Genomic DNA, 20,392 nt, shown 5'->3' on the forward strand with positions numbered 1-20,392 from the left:
ATGTCTCATATACACCTTTAAAAGACTCCTGGTGGGAATTCTCTGGCAGTCCAATGGTTAGGACTTAGGGCTCTCACTGCCGAGGGCCGAGGTTCAATCCCTGGTCGGGGAGCTAATATCCTACATGCCACGCGGCATGGCCAAAAAAAAAAAAAAAAGACTCCTGGCTACTCAGGAAGGTCAAGGGTGGAAATGGGTCCAGTAAAAAGACCACAGTAGTTACCTCATGAGAGGTGATGGCAGCCTGGCCTAGGATGGAGAGAAGCTGTGAGCCCTGCGCAGTATTTCGGGTGTAGAGCCAACAAGGTGGAGCTGCGCGCGAGGAATACTGGAGCGAGGAGGCCACGGAAAGGAGCATCCGTGTGGGCGGAGAGGGAGCAGCTACAGGGAGAGCTGGTGGGGGGCGGGCCGACTTGACGTCCATCCGAGGAGGAAGCTAGAACGCAAGAGTTTGTAACTCAGGGAGACCCGTGAGCCGCAGCCAGTTGTGAGGGAGAAAGCTCCAGGAATCTAAGGAGGGTTGCTACCCGTAGCCTGGCAAGCAGGCAGACGCTGGCGTGACGGGACCCAGCGCGGGCCGCCAGCAGGGGCGGGACCCAGGCCGCAATGCGCAGGCGTTGAGCTAACCGTTTCCATGGCGGCGAGGACTCACGCTCCGCAACCGCTCTACAACCGTAGGGCCCCAGACTTCGGCCCCGCAGGAGACCGTGGTCCCCAAGCGTGTCAGCATCCACATCTCAGCGCAGGCCGCTGCTCGCGGTCAGCCGAACCCCACCTTCCCGCTTCCTGTCCCTTGCGCCGACATGGGCGACCTGGAGTTGCTGCTGCCCGGGGAGGCTGACGTGCTAGTGCGGGGACTGCGCAGCTTCCAGCTGCGCGAGATGGGCTCCGGAGGGTGAGGCAGCTGGATCCGGGGTCAGGTGGAGTCATGGGGTCAGAGTCCTTGAGTGGAGGAGTGTGGGCCTGACATTGGGGGGAGGGGTTGCCCAGCGTGGAGGGGCCCCTCGGTGGGGAGGTAAAGCTCTCCGAGACAGGGTTATATGGTCCTGAGCCACCTTGGACCCCGGTTAGGCTTCAGTAGGACCCAGCCCCCACACCCACTCCTACTGCACACATGTGCACCCACATGCACACACCCTGTCTGGGCAGGTGGAACCAGCAGCACGAGAACCTCGAGAAGCTGAACATGCAGGCTATCCTTGATGCCACGGCCAGCCAGGGCGAGCCCATCCAGGAGCTGCTGGTCACCCATGGGAAGGTAGGTTGGAGTCACAGGCAGGGTTCCTGTCTTCTCACCACCCCCCATCCCCACCAGTCTAGCCCTCAGGAACACCCTGGGTGCCTGCACTTCCCTCTGGCTGGCACCCCTGTCCTCCCCAAAGGAAAAGGAAAAGTGTGTTACATATTTGATTTTGCAGCCCTATGGGACAGGGCCCTGGCCTGCCAGGTGGGGTGTAGGATGTGAGTTGATTAGGGAGATAATCCTGGACCCTTGAACAGCCTAGGCTGTAGGGGGAGGGCCCAAGTTCTAAAGGCATTCCTGAATAGACTGTCGGGCTAGAGGGGGGCACCCACTAAAGTGGGGTGGGACTTTGGCATAGAAGAAGGCAACCTTCCCAACATGAGAGAGAGGGAGTTAGAAACCAGGGATTGGCTTAACTGGAATGTGAGCCAGGAGGTGGCACCAGTAGATGACCTGAAATATCGCTTGACAGAAAGATTCCTCTGCAAGGAAAAGGTGGAGCCCCCTACTGGGGTATGAGGTAGGAATAGGGCACTGTGAAGGGCCTTGAATAAGAGCAAGGCCAAGGGCTTCCCTGGTGGCGCAGTGGTTGAGCGTCCGCCTGCCGATGCAGGGAACACGGGCTCGTGCCCCGGTTCGGGAAGATCCCACATGCCGCGGAGCGGCTAGGCCGCTTAGCCTGTGCGTCCGGAGCCTGTGCTCCGCAACGGGAGAGGCCACAACAGTGAGAGTCCTGCGTACCGCAAAAAAAAAAAAAAAAAAATGAGTGAAAGAACAGGGACAAGAGAGGGAATGAGCAGGAGGCTGGCCTGAGGGGTACACTTGAATGGGGGAGGACCTGACAAGGGCTCAGGTGCAGGGGGAGCATGGCAGCCTGGGGACAAGGTAAGGGCCAGTAATAGGAAGCCTGGGGAATGCCCCCACAGAGATGTCGGGTACAGCTGGAAATGAAGGTCTAAGGCCCAGGAGCGAGATCAGGAAGGAATTCATGGAGCAGAGGAGAGTCTGGAGCCCAGGGGAGTTTGAGGAGGGCTGGGCTGGGCTGAGACCGATGCAGGGAACACGGGCTCGTGCCCCGGTTCGGGAAGATCCCACATGCCGCGGAGCGGCTAGGCCGCTTAGCCTGTGCGTCCGGAGCCTGTGCTCCGCAACGGGAGAGGCCACAACAGTGAGAGTCCTGCGTACCGCAAAAAAAAAAAAAAAAAAATGAGTGAAAGAACAGGGACAAGAGAGGGAATGAGCAGGAGGCTGGCCTGAGGGGTACACTTGAATGGGGGAGGACCTGACAAGGGCTCAGGTGCAGGGGGAGCATGGCAGCCTGGGGACAAGGTAAGGGCCAGTAATAGGAAGCCTGGGGAATGCCCCCACAGAGATGTCGGGTACAGCTGGAAATGAAGGTCTAAGGCCCAGGAGCGAGATCAGGAAGGAATTCATGGAGCAGAGGAGAGTCTGGAGCCCAGGGGAGTTTGAGGAGGGCTGGGCTGGGCTGAGCCAGAGTATGGGAGGGTTGCCAGCCTAAGTAGGCCCACCTCATCATCCCTGTCCTTCCCCTCCCCTTCAAAGATCCCGACGCTGGTGGTGGAGCTGATTGCAGTGGAGATGTGGAAGCAGAAGGTGTTCCCTGTGCTGTGCAGTCTGGAAGACTTCAAGCCCCCAAACACTTTTCCCATTTACATGGTGGTGAGCCATCGGTTCATACCCCTTCCCACCCATTCAAAGGGCCCTGGACTAGAGAGAGTAGCTGGTAGCCCCTATCCCTCTCTCAGCAGCCCTGTCCTCCTCTTTATCTGACAGTTACACCATGAGGCCTCCATCATCAACCTCCTGGAGACAGTATTCTTCCACAAGGTGAGGCACCAGCCCTGCCCATTGGCTAGCCTAGGCCGGGGTCTGGCAGCAAGGGGGGTTGTGTCTGTTTGGCAAGGGCATCAGAGGCAGAATGTTTCCCCTCCACCTGCCCCTCAGGAGGTGTGTGAGTCAGCAGAGGACACCATCTTGGACCTGGTGGACTACTGCCACCGCAAACTGACTCTGTTGGTCGCCCAGAGTGGCCATGGTGGCCCCCCTGAGGAGGAGGAGTCCCAGTATGGCACCCCCATGCAGGTGGGCTGAGGTTTCCAGGGGTTGGCAAGGGCTAGACCCAGGCTCCCCTAGCTTGAACACCACGTGCCCCGCCCCAGGAGCTGCAGAAGCAGGCACAGCTGATGGAATTTGAGATCGCACTGAAGGCCCTCTCAGTGCTGCGCTACATCACAGACTGTGTGGACAGGTGGGCTTTCCTGCTAAGCTGGGGCCTGCAGTGGAGGGCTGGTAGTCTGGGCCTGTAGCCTCAGCTCACCTCTCCATCCACGTCCCTAGCCTTTCCCTGAGCACCTTGAGCCGCATGCTCAGCACCCACAATCTGCCCTGTCTCCTGGTGGAACTGCTGGAGCACAGTCCCTGGAGCCGGCAGGAAGGCGGTAAGGTCCTCCTCCACCTGCCTAAGCCCCAGTTCACTGCTTCCAGGACATCCTCCAGGATTGATGGGGTGGGCAGCTTGCACACAGGCAGAAAACTTTGCCCCCTTGACCACAGAGAATACCAGGATGCCTCACCCAAAGTGGGCCTAGACCTGGACTCTGCAGCAGGCAGGGCCTGTGTGTCTACCACTGAGGACTCACCCTGCTCTGAAGTGAGCAGCGCCCCAGCATGGGCACATCCTGTGCCCAGACAGTGGTCAGTCCCTAGCCCGCACAGCTGGCTCACTCACAGAGCGTGCAACGCCTGCACACGGTATGCTGGTTCCTCTCCCCAGGCAAGCTGCAGCAATTTGAGAGCGGCCGTTGGCAGACAGTGTCCCCCTCAGAGCAGCAAAAGCTGAGCAAGTTGGATGGACAGGTATGGATCGCCCTGTACAATCTGCTGCTAAGCCCTGACGCCCGGGCCCGCTACTGCCTCACAAGCTTTGCCAAAGGACAGCTACTCAAGGTAGGAAACTCCTCCCACACCAGTCACCACCGCCCCAGCACTGCCCCATGCCTCCCTTGATGTTTATTTTTGCCCACTCACCTCAGCCCCAGCCCTGTCTCCACACCTTGGGCCTCAGGTGACACAGCAGCTAGTAGGACATTGGTCCCACTGGCACCCTCAGCTCAGCCCAGCTCAGGCCCTCTTTGTTCCTCAACCCTCTGACCAGCACCGCTTCACACTGGCCTCCCCTGGACACCCTTGCAGCTTCGGGCCTTCCTCACAGACACACTGCTCGACCAGCTGCCCAACCTGGCAGACCTGCAGGGTTTCCTGGCCCACCTGGCCTTGACCGAAGCCCAGCCCCCTAAGAAGGACCTGGTGTTGGAACAGGTGGGCACTAGGAAGTTAGTTGTTCAGGACCACTGCCCACTTTACCAGCTCCTCCCTGCCACTCTCCACTTCTCTTCCCCAGATCCCAGAAATCTGGGAGCGGCTAGAGCGAGAGAACAGAGGCAAGTGGCAGGCTATTGCCAAGCATCAGCTGCGGCATGTATTCAGCCCCTCGGAGCAGGAACTGAGGCTGCAGGCACGAAGGTGAGGCCTGCTGAGCTGGCAGAAAGGGTAGAAGGGAGGCAGAAGACATGGATGTGGGTAGGGCTGCTCCCGTCCACCCACCCACCAGGTCCAGCCAAGTCCTCCTGACCCTTTTCCCAGGTGGGCGGAGACCTACAGACTGGACGTGCTAGAGGCAGTGGCTCCAGAGCAGCCCCGCTGTGCCTACTGCAATGCAGAGGCCTCCAAGCGCTGCTCACGATGCCAGAATGAGTGGTATTGCAGCAGGTGAGGGTATCCTAGGACCTTGGACCCCTGAGTCCCACTGCCATACCTCTCATAGCACGGCATCCTCACTGGCCCATTTGCCTGCAGGGAGTGCCAAGTCAAGCACTGGGAGAAGCATAGAAAGGCTTGTGTCCCGGCAGCCCAGGGTGACAGAGCCAAGTGAAGGCTGCAGCTGCTGAGGGCTGAGCACCCATGCCATACAACCCCGTGCCCCTGAACCTCTGGATCTCAGTCCGGCCTCTGCAAGCGCCCCAGCCTCCCAGGTGGTGAGGATAGCAGACGGGAAGAGCTGCTGACCCATCTCCCCCAGCAAAGCACTCGCCACTTCCTGCTCCATCCGGCGGGTAGGCTTAGGGTGCAGCCTCAGCAAGCTGGGGCAGGAAGCCTGGGCCGGGGGCAAGGATCGGATGTGAGGACCCTCTTCCTCCAGTACAGTAAAGCTAGCTTCCAGAAACACGCCTGTTTCCGCGTGGCCCTTTGAGGTCGTCGTGGTTGTTAGGGGGAGGGGAATTGCTCGCTAGATGAAGGGAGGATAGGAAACGGAGGGCGGGGACTCCGCGAGAGCAGCCCCTCGCTGAGCCCGCCGCCCCACTCCGCCTGCGGGCCGACACAGCCCGGGCGCCCAGGTTTCCATTGCGCCTCTCTCCTCCGCTCTCCCGCCGCTCTGCCTGAATCCCGGGGGCGGCACCGCATCGGGGCCCGCCCCGCTGCCCCGCCCGCCCCGCGCTCGCTTGAGCCCAGAGCCGGCGGGACTCCCGGCCCGACAGGGCCATGTCCGCTGAGCCTGAGCTCATTGAGCTGCGGGACCTGGCACCCGCGCGGTGCGCCGCCCCGGGCCGCACCCGGCTCGAGCGTGCCAACGCACTGCGCATTGCGCCGGGCACAGCGCGCAACGCCGCAAGGCAGCTGGTCCCAGGCCGCGGCCACCGCTTCCAGCCCGCGGGGCCCACTACGCACACATGGTGCGACCTCTGTGGCGACTTCATCTGGGGCGTCGTGCGCAAGGGCCTGCAGTGCGCACGTGAGTAGCGGCCCTGTGCGCTGGCGGGAGACAAACGGGTGGCCAAGGGGCAGCACCGTCGCTGAGGGCCGTTGGGACGGAGGGGGTTGGCGGGTTCGGTTCCCACGGACGAGGTCCGTTACCTCTACCCCATAGCATAAGAGAGTGCGGGCCGATGGTTTATAACCTTGCCAAGCTCCACCTGTGTCTGGGACATAGGCAGAGGCTGTTGCCTGTGAATAACAAGGTGCTGCTTTCAATTTTAAAGGGTGCCTTGGCCCTTCTTGAGAAAGGCATTGTGCCTACCAGTCTCTGAGTTCATATTCCCACACCCGCCCCTTCCCAAAGATTCACTCGCCAAGTCCTGCTGCAGAATCCTTGCCGTGAAGGGAATTTACTCACCTATGGGAGAAGGCCTGGAAAAAGTCAGAACCTTGGGTGGGCCCCCTGCAAGCAGGAGTTTTGAGTATTTAGCAGATACCTATTGCAAGTTCAGTCAACCAGGTGCTAAAACATGAAACACAGCCACACACTAGCTGGTGCTTCTGCCCTCCCAGGAATCACCAGCAAGCAGAGGTTGCTCTCCCACTGGCTATATACCAGCTAGAATCACTTGGAATGCTTTTACAGCCCTCCAATGCTTGGACCCTACCACGGACCTGCTGATTCAATCACTGGGAGTGTACCAGCAATTTTTAAAAACAGATCCTTCTAATGTGCAGCCTGGGTTGAGAATCACTGCTCTGGCCCATTTAGGAACTTAGGGAAGGTGTCCCAAGCCTATGTGTGCCTGGAGACCCTCTCATCTAGTACAGGAGTTTGTCCTTTATTCAGCTGGGAGGAGCACGGGAGTTGTGACAAAACACAAAGCATGAGCAAGGGCTCGGATACAGCAGTGTTCCCAAGGAGAAATAAAGTGGCCATGGAAATGAAAAACAGGACAATTTGGGTGTGTGTCAGAGGCAGAAACAAGAGCGGAATCAAGGATGAGTTGGGGTGGTTTTGTTTTGTTTTGCCTCAACTGGGAGAATGGTAGCGACTTTTGGTGAGCTGAGGAACACTGGCAAGGGTAAGGATGAGGAAAAGTGAAGAATTAAAAGGGGTAGGAAAGTGAGTTAAATTCTGGGCATGGTGGGTTGAAATGTTTAGTAGACATCCAAATGAAGATAGTGACACATAGGATTTGATCTCAGTGGGGAGGTCAGTGATGGAAGCCTTGGATCTGGGGTAGGTCAGCGTACACAGAGAAGGGAAGCGATCAGAACTGAGCCTCGGACACACCACCATTAGATCTAGAAGTTGAAACAGAACTAAAGGAGCTGAGCAGGAGCTGCAGGGGGGTGGGAGGAAAACCGGGGTAATGGGGGCCCCCGGGAGCTAGCATCAGACTATGCTGAGGAGGTGAAGACGGAGACGGGACAGCCGGATTCGGCGGTACGCAGGAGTTTCCTGGAGGGAGGGGCAAGCCTGACCGGAATGGGTAGAGGGTGAAGGCGAGGAATTAAGAGTGTTTGTAGACCAGTGTTGGTAAGTTTTTGGTGTGAGGGGAGTAGAAACAAATGACAACTAGAGGGGGGCCACTGGGTTAAAAGTTTTTAATTTTTTCCCTTCAAGTAAATGGGCGGAGGGAGGGACGCTGATAATGAGGAAGGGGGAAGTTCTGCCCTAGGCTCTAGAAATGCAACTGTTGAGCAGGCCTGGATCCCTAACCGCCTGAGGCCTTCCCGCCAGTTTCAAGACGCCGGGGGACCAACTCTAAGATCTGCGTAGCAGTGGGCGGTAACGGGGCCTGAAAAAAGGCCGATCATGCAGAACACCGCGAGCAACGGCCTTCACCCCGAGGCTTCGCTTCTGCCCTCGGGACGCTTCTCCGAGCTGGTGCTGGGGTTCCTCTGCCTCACGGCCAGCCCTCTCTGCAGATTGCAAGTTCACCTGCCACTACCGTTGCCGCGCGCTCGTCTGCCTAGACTGCTGCGGACCCCGAGACCTGGGCTGGGAACCGGCGCTGGAGCGGGACACGAATGTGGTGAGCGCGGGACCGGGGAGCTTACAGGCAAGGCAGGTATGCGCTGACGAGCGGGCCACACTGCCGGCGTTCCCTAGGGCCGCCTGGCGCTACGCGCAATGAACGTTCTGATAGCCGACTTCCCGGCGGCAGAGAGTAGCTAATTCTGCGCGCGGGCTCGAAGGGGTGCCGGTGGTGCTGACTCGGCCCTTACCGCCCGGAGCCACCGAGGCTCCGAGCAAGCACAATTTCCGCACCTTCCCACAGCCGCATCCGGTCTTGAGGCCACGCTGGTGCACATGCGCACAAGTTCCAACTAGTTTCCTGTGGGAGGTGGGGCCTGCGAGGCGGAGCTGAGCTGAGCTGCCAGAGCGATGAGATCATTCCTGGAGGCGAGGCGCGTGTGGCCCCGCCCTTCGACATTCGTCCTCCAACGAGATGAGAGCTAGATCCGCGCTGTCTACGTTTCAGTGTTAACGGTTGCGGCGCGGACACTGGTTCCGGCGCACGCGCACACGCGCCTGGGGCGGTGGTGGGAGGCTACGGGCGCACTGGAACCGGCGGGCGCGGCGATGGGCGAGGCGGACGCGGGGACTCCCTCTTTCGAGATGACCTGGAGTAGCACGACAAGCAGTGGTTACTGCAGCCAGGAGGACTCGGACTCAGAGCTCGAGCAGTACTTCACAGCGCGTACCTCACTGGCGCGCAGGCCGCGCCGGGATCAGGTGGGGGCCGCGGGTTGCGGGAAGCGGGCTGGGGGCGGTCGCTGGGACCCCGCTCCTCCCCAGTAAGTTGCCTGGTCGAGAGCTTGTGGGCAGCCCTTGGGTCGAGTTGCCTGCCGTGAGCGTGGGCCAGCCCTCGGAACCGTGTGTTGGGCTTTCAGCGCGTCGGTACTGAGAGCTGAGACCTTGCTGTTTCTGTCACAGACCGGTTGAACCAGGGGAAGCAGCTAAGTGGCATGGGGTAGACCAGGGACAGGCATTATCCACCGATTACTAAGGCTGACTGCGCAGTCTAGACTAACACCTCTATTTCCGCGTGCGGGCGCTCCCACCCCCTCTCTGGGGGACCAGGAGGAAGTGGAGGGGGAGGAGTCCTCGCCGGGAATTGAGAAGGGTGTTTAAGAGAGAGGCAAGGGAAGTTCCAGGTCCCTCCGTTTGCACTCCTGGATGGAGGCAGCTTGGTCCCCATCTCTTGCCGGTCCTGGCCTGTCACCAGCTACTGGACTGTGGAAGATTCTGAGCCTCCCCTCCTCTAAAGTGGACCAGGAGTGCTCGCTTGGGCAGCATATATAGTAAAGTTAGAGCGGACCTGGAGAAAGGGGATCTGGGAATGGATGGGAAGGAAGCCTTGTTCTGGACTGTAAGCATCCAGGAGCACTTTATCCACAAGAGGTGGGGAAGGCTAGATTGTAAAATGTCCTGAGAGGGGTCAAGAGAGATAGGGGTTACTAATCCAGGACTATAAATTGCAGTGCTGGAGCAGCTGTGCCTCTCGGAGTCTCCCAGGTGTCCCCATCATCAGAGACCTCTGTGATGTGTGCCATGAGTGTGGCCGCCAGGCTCAGATCACTGTTTCGGAGATGGTACACCTCAGAAGAGCACCCTGGCCAGGGCATCGGGAAAGAGAGATGGGGACCATGAAGTAAAGTTCAGTATACCTGGCAGCAGTGGGGCAGAATTCCTTACATGAGTCAAGAAAAGGGAGTTGTGGATAACTCTTTAGGGGAAAATTCTATACCTGGAAAGCTGAGCCTAGAGTTTGGGTGCAAGGTTTGAGTGTGGATCCCTGGGACTGTCCGTGTGTCACTCAGGCCTGAGCCATCTTCCATTGTGGAAAGGTGAGAAAACCACAAGACACTAACCAATTGAAAAGGAGGCTGGGGAGTCCCAAGTTGTATGTAAAATAAAACCATCAGTCACTATGGACAGTGGCAGAGTAGAAGGTGGGTGGCTATAGTGTCGCAGAAGGGAAATTCCATGGTATCCCTCTGGGACAGCTGTTGGAATCCTCCTCCAGCAGTCAGCTTCGGAAAATGGAAAAAGATACTCTTCCTCCTCTAGAATCCTGGGAGGACAGTGCAGTACCTCCAGTCCAAGTCCCTTGTTTTATGAATAAAGATACTGAGAGAGGTTCACCTGGAGAAGGGAAGGAGCTGGAACTGAGGTCACTGCATCCCAGCTCAGGGCTCCTGGATAACCCAGGAAGGGAAGAGGAAGGACCCAGGCTAGAGCTCAGAGCCATCACAAGGAAGGGGAATGAGTTAGTGCCATCTCTTTGATCACCCTGTTCTGTAAGTAGAATTCTCTTCCTTTTTGCCCTGGCACTAGTCCGCTCAGCTTTCCTCCTGCCCCTAGCACCCCTTCCATCCTGACACTCCTTCCCACTGGGGTACTTCTTCCTGTCTCAGGCCCTCTCCTTGGGCCTGAACAAACACATCCACCCTTTATTCCCAACCTCCAGCCCTTATTTTACCTCCCAGATCCCTTGTTTTCCAGGGTCCAGACCATTTGTTCTTACTAGTCCTACAGGGTTTCCCACTGTCTCCAACAAGGTTTCTGCTAGAGTTTTTTTGTTTTCTTTTGTTTTCAATATTTATTTGTTTATTTATTTGGTTGCTCCAGGTCTTAGTTGTGGCACGCAGGATCTCCGTTGCAGCATGCGGGATCTTTTAGTTGCGGCATGCAGGATCTAGTTCCCTGACCGGGGATGGAACTTGAGCCCCCTGCATTGGGAGCGTGGGGTCTTAACCACTGGACCACCAGGGAAGTCCCTAGAGTTTTCACTTCTCAATGCTCTTTTCCATCTAGGAGACTTTTGGAAACTTGGGGAAGCAAATAGGGTGCAGTTCCCACCCCTCCCCCAGTCTCAGTCCTCAGTGCCATGTACTTGCTGGCCACTGAACAGCAGCAGGTTCTAGGTAAAGAGCATACTGCTAAAAGGCTGTGGACTCTACCCTACCCTACCCCCTCACCTGTCCTTCCTGTTGTCCCCTTGAGATGGTTTAAGCTTAGGGGGCTCCAAGGCAGTAGTCAGGAAGAAGCCTGGCTGTCCTGGGCTCAGAGCTGAGCACAAGGTTAAGCTTATTCTGCAGGAGACCCTCTGATGGGAACTCCCCTGGGACAAGGCATTGGTCAGTGATGATCTCAGCTGTGTCTGTGACACTCTCATTCCTACTAGGGCCTATCTGACGTCAACAGGAGGTAAGGGTGATGCAATGGGACCAAGGGAGTTTGGCAGAAGCCCTGGCCCATACTCCACCCTTCAGACAAGAATCCAGTCCCTGGAGGAACAGAGGAAGGGCTGAGTGGTAAAGCTAACACCTTTGGGCTAAACCTCTAGACAGCAGAGAGGAGGTACATAAGCCTCCCTGTTTGGAAGTTGTGGGACAGGCTTTACCAGGAGGCTGCCCATGCCAACCTCTGGCAGATAGGAGCCTGGCCTGAAGCTGCCTTTTGTGCAGATTGGGTCAAGATCAAATGGCATGTCATAGTGGATTCCTCACTATGTCTGAGACATGAAGGGCTGGCCCAAGTCCCTCACCAAGGAGGTTAAGGTTGTAGATGTTGCCCTTCTCCTCCTGCCCACTGGTGGCTGAGCTCCTGGTGTGTACCATTCCCCATACCTCTCACCCTGCAGTGGGCCATGGCCAGGGCAGAGTGGCAAAGTGGACTGTCTTCTCCAGGGTACACCCTGACCCCATCCAACTAGGGTGCTGGGATCAAGCTGTTCCTTTTCAGAGTCCCCGATCTTTTCCTGGCTCCTAGCCTTGTGTTTTTCGTTGCCTTGGTTTTAAGGTATTCTTAGGGCCTCACCCAGTGCTGAGGAGGCTCCAGGCAGGTGGCAGAGAAGCCAAATGATTCTGCCTTGGCTGTCTCCATCCATAGCATGCAGAACCAAGGGCAGTGATGGGTTCTTCTCATCAGGCCTCAAACTTTGTTGTCAGTTTCCAAAGGCTTCCCACAGGCCATTTTTCAGAGTGGTCCACCCAGGGCTTACCTCCTTCCCGTGACATGCATTGCAGAGGAATGGGTTTCATAAGGATCCTATGTCCATGCTTGCCCATCTTTCAGGATGAGCCCGTGGAGTGGGAGACACCTGACCTTTCTCAGGCTGAGATTGAGCAGAAGATCAAGGAGTACAATGGCCAGATCAACAGCAACTTGTTCATGAGCCTGGTGAGTTGACAGCCTGTTTTGGAGAGAGACAGGAACCCAACTGTGTGCCTGATGCCCAAAGGGTCACAGCTGAGGTATTCTTGGGTAGACCCTAGCAGTGATTTATTCACACCCAGCCTAGCCCCAAGTGGACTGGTAGTGCCCAAATCTGTTCCATCTCATCTGGCATCTAGTCATGGTTTGGTTTCTCCTCTTTAGAACAAGGATGGCTCCTACACAGGCTTCATCAAGGTTCAACTGAAGCTGGTGCGCCCTGTCTCAGTTCCTGCCAGCAAGAAGCCACCCTCCTTGCAGGATGCCCGGCGGGGCCCAGGGCGGGGTACAGCTGTGAAACGCCGCACCTCCTTCTACCTGCCCAAGGATGCTGTCAAGCACCTGCATGTCTTGTCACGCACACGGGCACGCGAGGTCATCGAGGCCCTGCTGCGCAAGTTCTTGGTGGTGGATGACCCCCGCAAGTTTGCACTTTTTGAGCGGGCTGAGCGCCATGGCCAAGGTGGGCTTCCCACCCCACCCCACCATGTGTGAGGGTATATATGCATGTGCCTGTGCACGTAGGAGCTGAGGGGGCTGGGCCTGCCTCTAATCAAACACTCCCTTCCCCCTGCCTGGCTCTCAGTGTACCTCCGGAAGCTGTCAGATGATGAGCAGCCCCTGCGGCTACGGCTCCTCGCAGGGCCCAGTGAGAAGGCCCTAAGCTTTGTCCTGAAGGAGAATGACTCTGGGGAGGTGAACGTGAGTAACAGCCCTCCTTAGTTTCTTGGTTGTGACTGGGCAGGACTGGGGGGTTGCAGGCTTGAAAGAGGAATAGGGCTGCAGACAAACCCTGCAAAGCCTCTCCAGGAGTACATGAGCCTTATAGCTAAAGTGAAGGCTTCCAGGAAACTCATGCCAAGGTCTAGGGCTTGTCCCAAGAAGCCAGGAAGAACTGTCTTGGCGCACTGCTCTTTCCTATTGTGGAAAGTCCTCAGGAGATGCAGGAGTCCATCTGATGGCATTCTGATCTCAGGCCAGGTCAAAGCCACACAGATGGGCACGGGACAACATGCAGGCACCCGCTTCAGGCATTAGAACCTTTTACCTGGAAGCTGTACAGCTCCAAGGTAGTGCATCTGCAGAGTGAGATCAAACTCAGAGAGAGTGGGCATGACCTGTTCAAAAGTAACCAGGGAATGTTTGGTTTGGTTGCCTGTCCACGAGGTGACTGCCCTACTTTGTGGGGCCCATCTTCTATATGGATTGTTGTTGGGAATCCTAACACAGACCATTCAGGCAAGAACCTGACATTAGAAAGCCCCATCCTAGTTGTGTGATCGTGATGCACTGGTGTTCTTTGGGGAGAGCCTGCTGGTTTGGCAGTGGCCTGCTGTAGCCTGTGTCTCCCTTCTCCCCCTACAGTGGGATGCTTTCAGCATGCCTGAGCTACACAACTTCCTACGCATCCTGCAGCGGGAGGAAGAGGAACATCTCCGCCAGATCCTGCAGAAGTACTCGTATTGCCGCCAGAAGATCCAGGAAGCCCTGCATGCCTGCCCCCTGGGGTGACCTCTCGTACCCCTGGGTGGAAGGAGGAGAGTAGGCAGCGCCAAGGGCGTGCCGTGTGAGTGTGCAAAGGGCCACGTGGCCCGAGGAATGAGTGTGCATGGAGGCCCTCTCTTGCTGGGGGAATGAGCCCAGAGAACAGCGAAGGAGCTGGCCCCCTGTGTCCACCAGTGGGTGTAGCAGAGCATGGCTCTACATCCTTCTGCCCTTTGTGTACTGGGTCATGGTGGGCCAGGGTTGCCCTGGGAAGCTGCTCCAGGCTTGCAGCAGGGGTAGAGGAGACAGAAGTCTCCTTAATTTGTGTCTCAGATATGAGAATCTTGGAGACCCTACGAACAGAATAGGGTCATGTTTGCAGGGATGAGGGCCCTCACCTATGGTGAAAGGTTGTGTGTTTCGGGTCTTGGATGGGGTCTCAGGACAGTCCTGTCAGAACCGAGGGTGGGTATTTAAGGTAAGACAGGCATCAAGAAAGAGTCTAGGGTTCCCTCTACAGCACCCTCTGACTCCTCACACACCCTGGGGTCAGGGAGTGCTGGCTCATGGTGCAACAACAGTGCCTCTGCCTCCTCCAAGGAGGATGTCCCTGTGCCAGGGTCTGTGTGAGTGTGGGCACTGTCCCAGGTCTGTGCCTTGTTTGCCAGTCAAAGCCAGGGTCTTTCCCTTGGGTATTTTTGATGATGTGTGCGAATGTATGTAATATTTTGTGGCCTCAGTTGAATGCCTCCTGTGGGGGAAGGGGTGGGGGTGACAGTCATCAGGGCCTGGGGTCTGAGAGAATTGGCTAAATAAAGATTTAAGAATTCTCCTGCTTTTGGATTCTTTATTATGGGCCCTCATCTGCAGTTGCCCCTCATGCCAGTGGCTGCCGAGGTTGATGGACAGGCTCAGAGCACCTTTTCAAGTGGGACTATGGGACAAATTTGTGAAGGATGTGGTGTATGGATATATACTGAGTCATCACTCAAACCCCGGGGCTCAGGTCGTGGTGGGGGAAAGAACATCGGCTGCAGCCAGAGCTTAGGGAAACCACACACTCCAAGCTGTGGAAGGCGCTTCACCAAATATTGAGATAACTACTGTGGATCAGACACTGCTCATGGCACCGAAGGTACAGATATGTTAACTCTTGCCTTCATGAAGCATGGCTTCTGGCGGATCTGGAAAGAATTCTGAATTTGAAGTTCTTCAGCCCTGAATGTAGATATACAGCTACATTAAGCCAATTCCTTAATTTTCCTTAGGTTCAGTTTCTTTGCCACGTGCCACAGTGGGGATCGTAAAAACGGTGTGGGGATAGAATGAGGGCAGACGGGCACTGCCCAAACTGGCCTAGGGTCAGGCCCTAAAGTGCTGCTTTGGTTGGGCAGGCTCGCTGAGCCTGACCTCTGGGGGTCGGGGACTTCGGAGCCGCAGTACAAGCTGAAGAAACCAGGTGGAGGACACAGCCACCGCTTTCCAGACTGAGCTGCCCCAGCTGGAGAGGGCGTGGCCTGCTGGGACCTGGCGTCTCGCAGTGCATGCTGGGATACCTAGCATCTGAGGGCAGCTATTAGCCCAGCCCCGCGGACCGACGAGAGAAGCAGCCAATCAGAGGCAGGAGCATACGCAGTGTTCGGAAGCGGAAGTGAGGTTTCCGTGGAGACAGCGGAGCCTGCGGAAGGCGGCGGCGGCGGCACCTGCGAGCGGAGGCCTAGGCGGGGCATGGCGGCGCGGACGGTCCTGTGAGAGCGAAGCTGCCGCGGGGCCCGCCATGCGCCGGCGGCCCTGACATGGGCGCCAGCGGCTCCAAAGCTCGGGGCCTGTGGCCCTTCGCCTCGGCGGCGGGGGGCGGCGGCCCGGAGGCGGCTGTCGCTGAGCAAGCTTTGGTGCGACCGCGAGGCCGAGTCGTGCCCCCCTTCGTATTCACGCGCCGCGGGTAAGGGCGTGGGGTTCCGCCCCCGGGAGGACAGACGGGCGGCTGGGTGCCCCGCGTCATGGGGCGCTCCCGCCGCTGTACCCCCTAGACACGAGTCAGGACGGTTCCCATATTTCAGGCTCCCAGAGGAACAAGGGGTGGGGAAAGCCGAGCAGTCGGTTCCTGGCGGCCTGGCTGCTCTGAAGGTCTCCCGAGGAGAAGAGTGGGCCTGAGGCTTGTCCCTGGGCAGGCCCTCCTCACGGTGAAGCTAAGATAGGGCCGCCCTGAGACTTAAGAACCTCTTCCTTTCATCCCATCCATCCTAGCCTGCAAGCTGAAGGCTCCTATCCTCCCTCACCTCCAGTTCTCTCTCGGGGAGAATGACCCTCTGTTTTGTCTGTTTCCGTTCCCCACAGTGGTGGGGTTGGACCTCTCTGGGTAGTGGCCGGGAAAGCAGGACTGGTCCCCAGCGTTGGGGATGGGGCCTGGGGAAAAAGACCCTCACCCAGGTATGTTTCCCAGATCTGGAGCACTGACCTCCCCCCTCCCCTAAGCGGCCCAGACAGGAGTACTAGATTGGCCTGGCTGTGATGGACCCTGGGGAGTGACACTCAGGTGATGCTGGAGATTTGGCTGTAGATACTAGGGGGACCCCAACAGTGGCAGTTTGGCTGCATCAGCCACCTGGATGGGGGAGGATGCAGGCTTTTTCCCTTTAGGCTCCCTCCTAGCTCAGGCATCTGCTATCTCAGGCTTTGGCCCTGGGCCAGCAGTGTCTTCTGGAGTGAGACCAACATGCCCAGGCCACCATCCTGCCCACTCTAGAAGCCCTGGGTGAAGGCAAGGGCCTGATGGAACGGCTACTCTTGCTGAACAAACCAGTGATTTTTTGGTATGGCCTCTCTTCTCATAATCTGACAGAGTAGCACTGGCCACCACCCCACTCCCCACTTCCTTCTAGTATACCCCAGATACTAAGCAAGGGATTCTCCAGGCATACTAACCTCCCTTCCTCCCACCAAGGTTGTTCCTCCCCATTTGGGGGAGGGCATACTTACCTGTGATCTGTGGCATTTGCCATGACTAGGTTGGGGCTCCAGCCCAGCCTGTTCCCCTCTCCCTCTGCACAGCTCCATGTTCTATGACGAGGATGGGGATCTGGCTCACGAGTTCTATGAGGAGACAATCGTCACCAAGAACGGGCAGAAGCGGGCCAAGCTGAGGCGGGTACATAAGAACCTGATTCCTCAGGTGAGGGGCTGGGCAGTGGTCATAGAGCCTATGTTGATTGTGTGGAGGTAGACCCAGATGGCGTCTGCTCTTGTGGTGGGGGCTCTTGGGGGAGGAGCTGGGAGGAACAGGAAGGCTTCCTGGAGTAGGGGCCCTGAGCTGGCCCTCACTAGCCTCTGTTTCCATGGCAGGGCATCGTGAAGCTGGATCCCCCCCGCATCCACGTGGATTTCCCTGTGATCCTCTATGAGGTGTGAGCCTGGGGGCTGGCAGGCATAAACACCCCCTGCCCCAGCAAGAAACCCCCAGGCTCAAGGTGTGGCTTCCACTGAGGAACCTAGGCTGGGGCCACAACCGTGAATAAACTCCACTGGCCCGGAACCTTCAACTGTGAGCAGGGCAGTCCTACAATGCTGGTTGGGTGTTGGTTTGTATGTGGACAAGAGGTGGCTGGTGGCTGGCAAGGGCTGATGGCGGAGTTACCAGTCCACCTTTCCCAGCAATCCCTACAAGGAGCATGGCAGGGCATATGCTGTTCAGGAATGCCTGGTTCCTGTGCCCTTGCCTGGCCTGCATTCTTCCAAGCTTGCCTAGGGCCCAGCCCTGCTGGAGGCTACAGCACTTTACAAGTAAGGTCTGCCTTTTTCCAGCCCCAGGGCTGTGGGAGCTGTACACAAGTGGGAACTTCCTTTCCCTCACTTCCTTTACCCTCTCGTTGGAGCATTTCAGCCGTTTGCTACCTCGATTCCTCCTGTGTTGGACAGAAGCTGGGGGCAGAACAAGCCTGATTCTTCCTGCCTACCTGCCCATCTGTTCCCACCCCCAGATGGATGGACAGTTTGCTGGCTGTTAATAGGTGTGGGAGGTTTCTCCCTCTACCCCGGGCTGGGCTGATCCCTCCCCACTGCAACTAGTTGCTGACCCCTACCCCAACTGAGAGGGCATAGGATGGGGATCAGGAAGGGCTCTGGATGCCTGTGCCTATGGGGTGTTGTCACATCCCACCTGCTGTGTCTAATCCCCCTTGCCCTTACACATCCACCACCCTGTGATAAGGGACAGCACCCTAGGGCTGGTGCCAGTAGCTCTGAGGAGCCCACCACCCATTCCCCTACAGTATACCCATCCCTTCAGGATCAGTAAGAGAAAAGTACTGGAGCCCTGGGTAGGGACAGAAAGGAGAGAACAATCATAAAGGAATACTTAAAATGTGAAAGCTTGTAAATAGTCTAGTCCACGATGTTGGGGCAGAGTCTGATTTCTACATAAAAATGACTTTTTTTTTTTTTAATTCCTTACTGTGCAAACTCTGTTCTTTAAGCGTGTGAGAAATGGCTTGGGGAGGGTAGCCCTCAATCTAGGAAGGCTGTTGTGTTATTTGTTCAATAAAATTATTTGTAGACCCTGCATACAAGAATGACATCTCTGAGGCTTGATACCCAGTATCTAGACCACCACCTGGGCATAGTAGGTGGGCCTGGGTGGGGGACTCTTGTTGCCCACATCTCCAGCGAGGCCCAGAGTGAGCATGAGCCTAGCCTGCGGCCATTCCAGCTACAATCAGCAGGTGGCAGTGTATTCACACAGACCTCATTGCAGACCCCCTCAGGATGGAGAGCCATTCGTACTTGTGTATTGTGTTCAATAAGCGGGGACCCCTGGAATTGGAAGGCCCTGGAGTACCTCACTAGGGATTGGCCCCATCTGCCTGACCTGAGGTGAGAGTGTGACCACACATAGGTCTGGAACAGTTGTCCTGCCCCCAGCTGTGCCAGCTGATGCCACGTGAGGTCACAGCCTGAGCCCCATGGACCTCCAAGGCCCAGCCTTAGGTGGACAGCAGCCAAGTGGGTACCACTGCCCTTGACCTACTGCAAGGCTCTGCAGCCCAAACCTACTTGCACTACCAGGAGAGTAGGCTTGGGGCTTCTGTTCTAGCAGGTAAAGCCCAGCTACCCAATACTTCCTCTGGTCCTTTCTGCCCTGTCTTCTCACCTGCAGTCTGCTCCCTGTGGACATTTGGCCTACACTTCTCAGGTCCTGCTATGAGGCTGGTTCTCTACTAGGCCTAGCCCTTGGCCATCAGCCCATCTCCCAGCAAGGGAGGAGGGAGTTCAAGGACACAGGCTGCTGGGTCTGGGAAGTTGGCCTACCTGTCTTTTGGAGGTTTAAACTTGTCAAGTGTGAAGCAGGATCACCCTCTGCAGCCTAGACTTGCAGTTTTTTTTGGGCACCTTCCCGTTTCCCCAATAAGATGCCAGGCATAAGGCCCTATCGTCGTCCTCCACTGTCCCTCCCACTGACTGCCCCAAGGCCAGGGTTCTGCCATGCTGGGTGGCAGCCCATCACCACTGTCCCAGTGTGGGGGAACTCCCTGTGGTGGGCCTGCCCTAGCTGACCCCAAAGCTGGAAACAATGGGGGTCATGGCTGTGCTTCCCCACTCCCTCCTACTGGGCTGTGCTCACTTCCTTCCTTCCTGAGGAAGTGTCCCTGCCCTGGGACAGTCTGGTCTGGCCTTTGTTTCCCCAGGGGCCCCCAGCCTTGGAGCTTATTTAAGGCCTGTGTCCCTTGTGGAGCCAGCACAGTGGTCCAGGGACACCACCCTCCCATGCCATGTCCTGGACTCCTTGGTCATCAGGGTAGACTCTAGGATATGTTCCCAGTCCCCCAGTCTTACACAGCCTTCTGTTAGGAGAGAGGGCCTGGGCATGAAGGAGGTGGGCTGGTAGGGTCGGGGGGCGGGTAGGCTCAGGGTGATTTGAGGGTGTGCAGATTTGTACCTCTGGAGGGGTCTGCTGGGACCCTGCTGTAGCCCTCCTGGGAGCTAGCCGCGTTATGGGTACCTCCTTCCCACAGGAATACACCCCTTTCCTCACCCATGTGGTAAGGAGCCCCTTACTCTGCAGCATCTTAGTGAAATCCACCCAGGAACATCCTCTGGCAGGAGAGCACCCTGCAGAACCCTCCCAGGCCCTGCCCATCCCCCCAGCAGTCACCCACATCAACACATTGTCCACTCTGTCACACTTGGGATGCTTCCGCTCTCAGTGGAAAAAAATTGACTCAGCTCCTGTAAGTTCCCCCAACACCCCCACCCCAGGGCTGGTTCTCTTCTTCACCACCTGCTTTGGGGGATCATCTGCCAAACATCCCCCAAGTAGTTTGACTCCCCAAAACGCCACCACCAGGGCCTCTCCACTCACAAGCTGCTGGATTTGAGGATGGTTCTCAACCTTAAGGGCAGGTTGGGGAGAAAAGCTTTCAGTGTTAAGGAAGCTGCCAGCATGGGGGAGGCTGGCACCTGAACCAGGTCCCCCAGCCTTCCTGTCACCTGGTGCAGTTTGCTGGGCCAGGGCCTACTCAGGGGAAGGGTGGGGCGGGCAGCCAGCCTGCAGGGCACGCCGGAGGGAAACGGTCAAGGCGGTCCCCTCCCCCGCGCATGTTCCTGGCCCTTTCCTCTCTGAGGGGCAGCAGGAAGTGAGGAGAAAGGGCCGGGGCGGGAGGCGG

At 57.4% G+C, this 20,392-nt stretch overlaps 3 protein-coding genes across 4 annotated transcripts; all 3 read left to right on the plus strand.

The window, feature by feature from the left end:
• Positions 1 to 532: 532 nt before the first annotated feature.
• On the plus strand, positions 533 to 5,473 carry ZMYND10 (zinc finger MYND-type containing 10). The gene is made up of 12 exons (XM_024746822.1): positions 533 to 895; positions 1,150 to 1,258; positions 2,807 to 2,923; positions 3,038 to 3,091; positions 3,209 to 3,346; positions 3,424 to 3,512; positions 3,602 to 3,702; positions 4,038 to 4,210; positions 4,457 to 4,582; positions 4,665 to 4,786; positions 4,907 to 5,032; positions 5,120 to 5,473. Exons 1-12 carry the CDS (start codon positions 804 to 806, stop codon positions 5,193 to 5,195), a joined length of 1,323 nt encoding a protein of 440 aa, XP_024602590.1. The 5' UTR covers positions 533 to 803; the 3' UTR covers positions 5,196 to 5,473.
• A 180-nt stretch (positions 5,474 to 5,653) lies between these two features.
• On the plus strand, positions 5,654 to 14,568 carry RASSF1 (Ras association domain family member 1). 2 transcript variants are annotated; one of them, XM_024746835.1, is made up of 6 exons: positions 5,654 to 6,053; positions 7,952 to 8,058; positions 12,111 to 12,215; positions 12,414 to 12,711; positions 12,835 to 12,950; positions 13,614 to 14,568. In XM_024746835.1, the coding sequence occupies exons 1-6, from the start codon at positions 5,804 to 5,806 to the stop codon at positions 13,758 to 13,760; spliced, it is 1,023 nt and encodes a 340-aa protein (XP_024602603.1). In that variant the 5' UTR covers positions 5,654 to 5,803; the 3' UTR covers positions 13,761 to 14,568. The 2 variants fall into 2 exon arrangements, with proteins under 2 accessions (XP_024602603.1, XP_024602611.1); XM_024746843.1 differs by lacking the exons at positions 5,654 to 6,053; positions 7,952 to 8,058 and adding an exon at positions 8,065 to 8,762.
• An 840-nt stretch (positions 14,569 to 15,408) lies between these two features.
• On the plus strand, positions 15,409 to 18,293 carry TUSC2 (tumor suppressor 2, mitochondrial calcium regulator). The gene is made up of 3 exons (XM_024746953.1): positions 15,409 to 15,675; positions 16,785 to 16,905; positions 17,076 to 18,293. Exons 1-3 carry the CDS (start codon positions 15,530 to 15,532, stop codon positions 17,139 to 17,141), a joined length of 333 nt encoding a protein of 110 aa, XP_024602721.1. The 5' UTR covers positions 15,409 to 15,529; the 3' UTR covers positions 17,142 to 18,293.
• Positions 18,294 to 20,392: the final 2,099 nt, after the last annotated feature.

Source organism: Neophocaena asiaeorientalis, unplaced genomic scaffold, assembly GCF_003031525.2.
Source record: "Neophocaena asiaeorientalis asiaeorientalis breed wild unplaced genomic scaffold, Neophocaena_asiaeorientalis_V1.1 scaffold779, whole genome shotgun sequence".
Lineage (NCBI taxonomy): Eukaryota > Metazoa > Chordata > Mammalia > Artiodactyla > Phocoenidae > Neophocaena > Neophocaena asiaeorientalis.

Excerpts from the sequence above, each read along its gene's own strand:
- ZMYND10 (XM_024746822.1), top strand. The coding sequence starts at position 804 with ATGGGCGACCTGGAGTTGCTGCTGCCCGGGGAGGCTGACGTGCTAGTG. Across the intron at positions 3,092-3,208 it reads AGACAGTATTCTTCCACAAG|GAGGTGTGTGAGTCAGCAGA; the intron begins GTGAGGCACCAG and ends CCTGCCCCTCAG. Across the intron at positions 4,583-4,664 it reads AGGACCTGGTGTTGGAACAG|ATCCCAGAAATCTGGGAGCG; the intron begins GTGGGCACTAGG and ends TCTCTTCCCCAG.
- RASSF1 (XM_024746835.1), top strand. The coding sequence starts at position 5,804 with ATGTCCGCTGAGCCTGAGCTCATTGAGCTGCGGGACCTGGCACCCGCG. Across the intron at positions 8,059-12,110 it reads TGGAGCGGGACACGAATGTG|GATGAGCCCGTGGAGTGGGA; the intron begins GTGAGCGCGGGA and ends CCCATCTTTCAG. Across the intron at positions 12,712-12,834 it reads GGCTGAGCGCCATGGCCAAG|TGTACCTCCGGAAGCTGTCA; the intron begins GTGGGCTTCCCA and ends CCTGGCTCTCAG.
- TUSC2 (XM_024746953.1), top strand. The coding sequence starts at position 15,530 with ATGGGCGCCAGCGGCTCCAAAGCTCGGGGCCTGTGGCCCTTCGCCTCG. Across the intron at positions 15,676-16,784 it reads TTCGTATTCACGCGCCGCGG|CTCCATGTTCTATGACGAGG; the intron begins GTAAGGGCGTGG and ends CCCTCTGCACAG. Across the intron at positions 16,906-17,075 it reads ATAAGAACCTGATTCCTCAG|GGCATCGTGAAGCTGGATCC; the intron begins GTGAGGGGCTGG and ends TTTCCATGGCAG.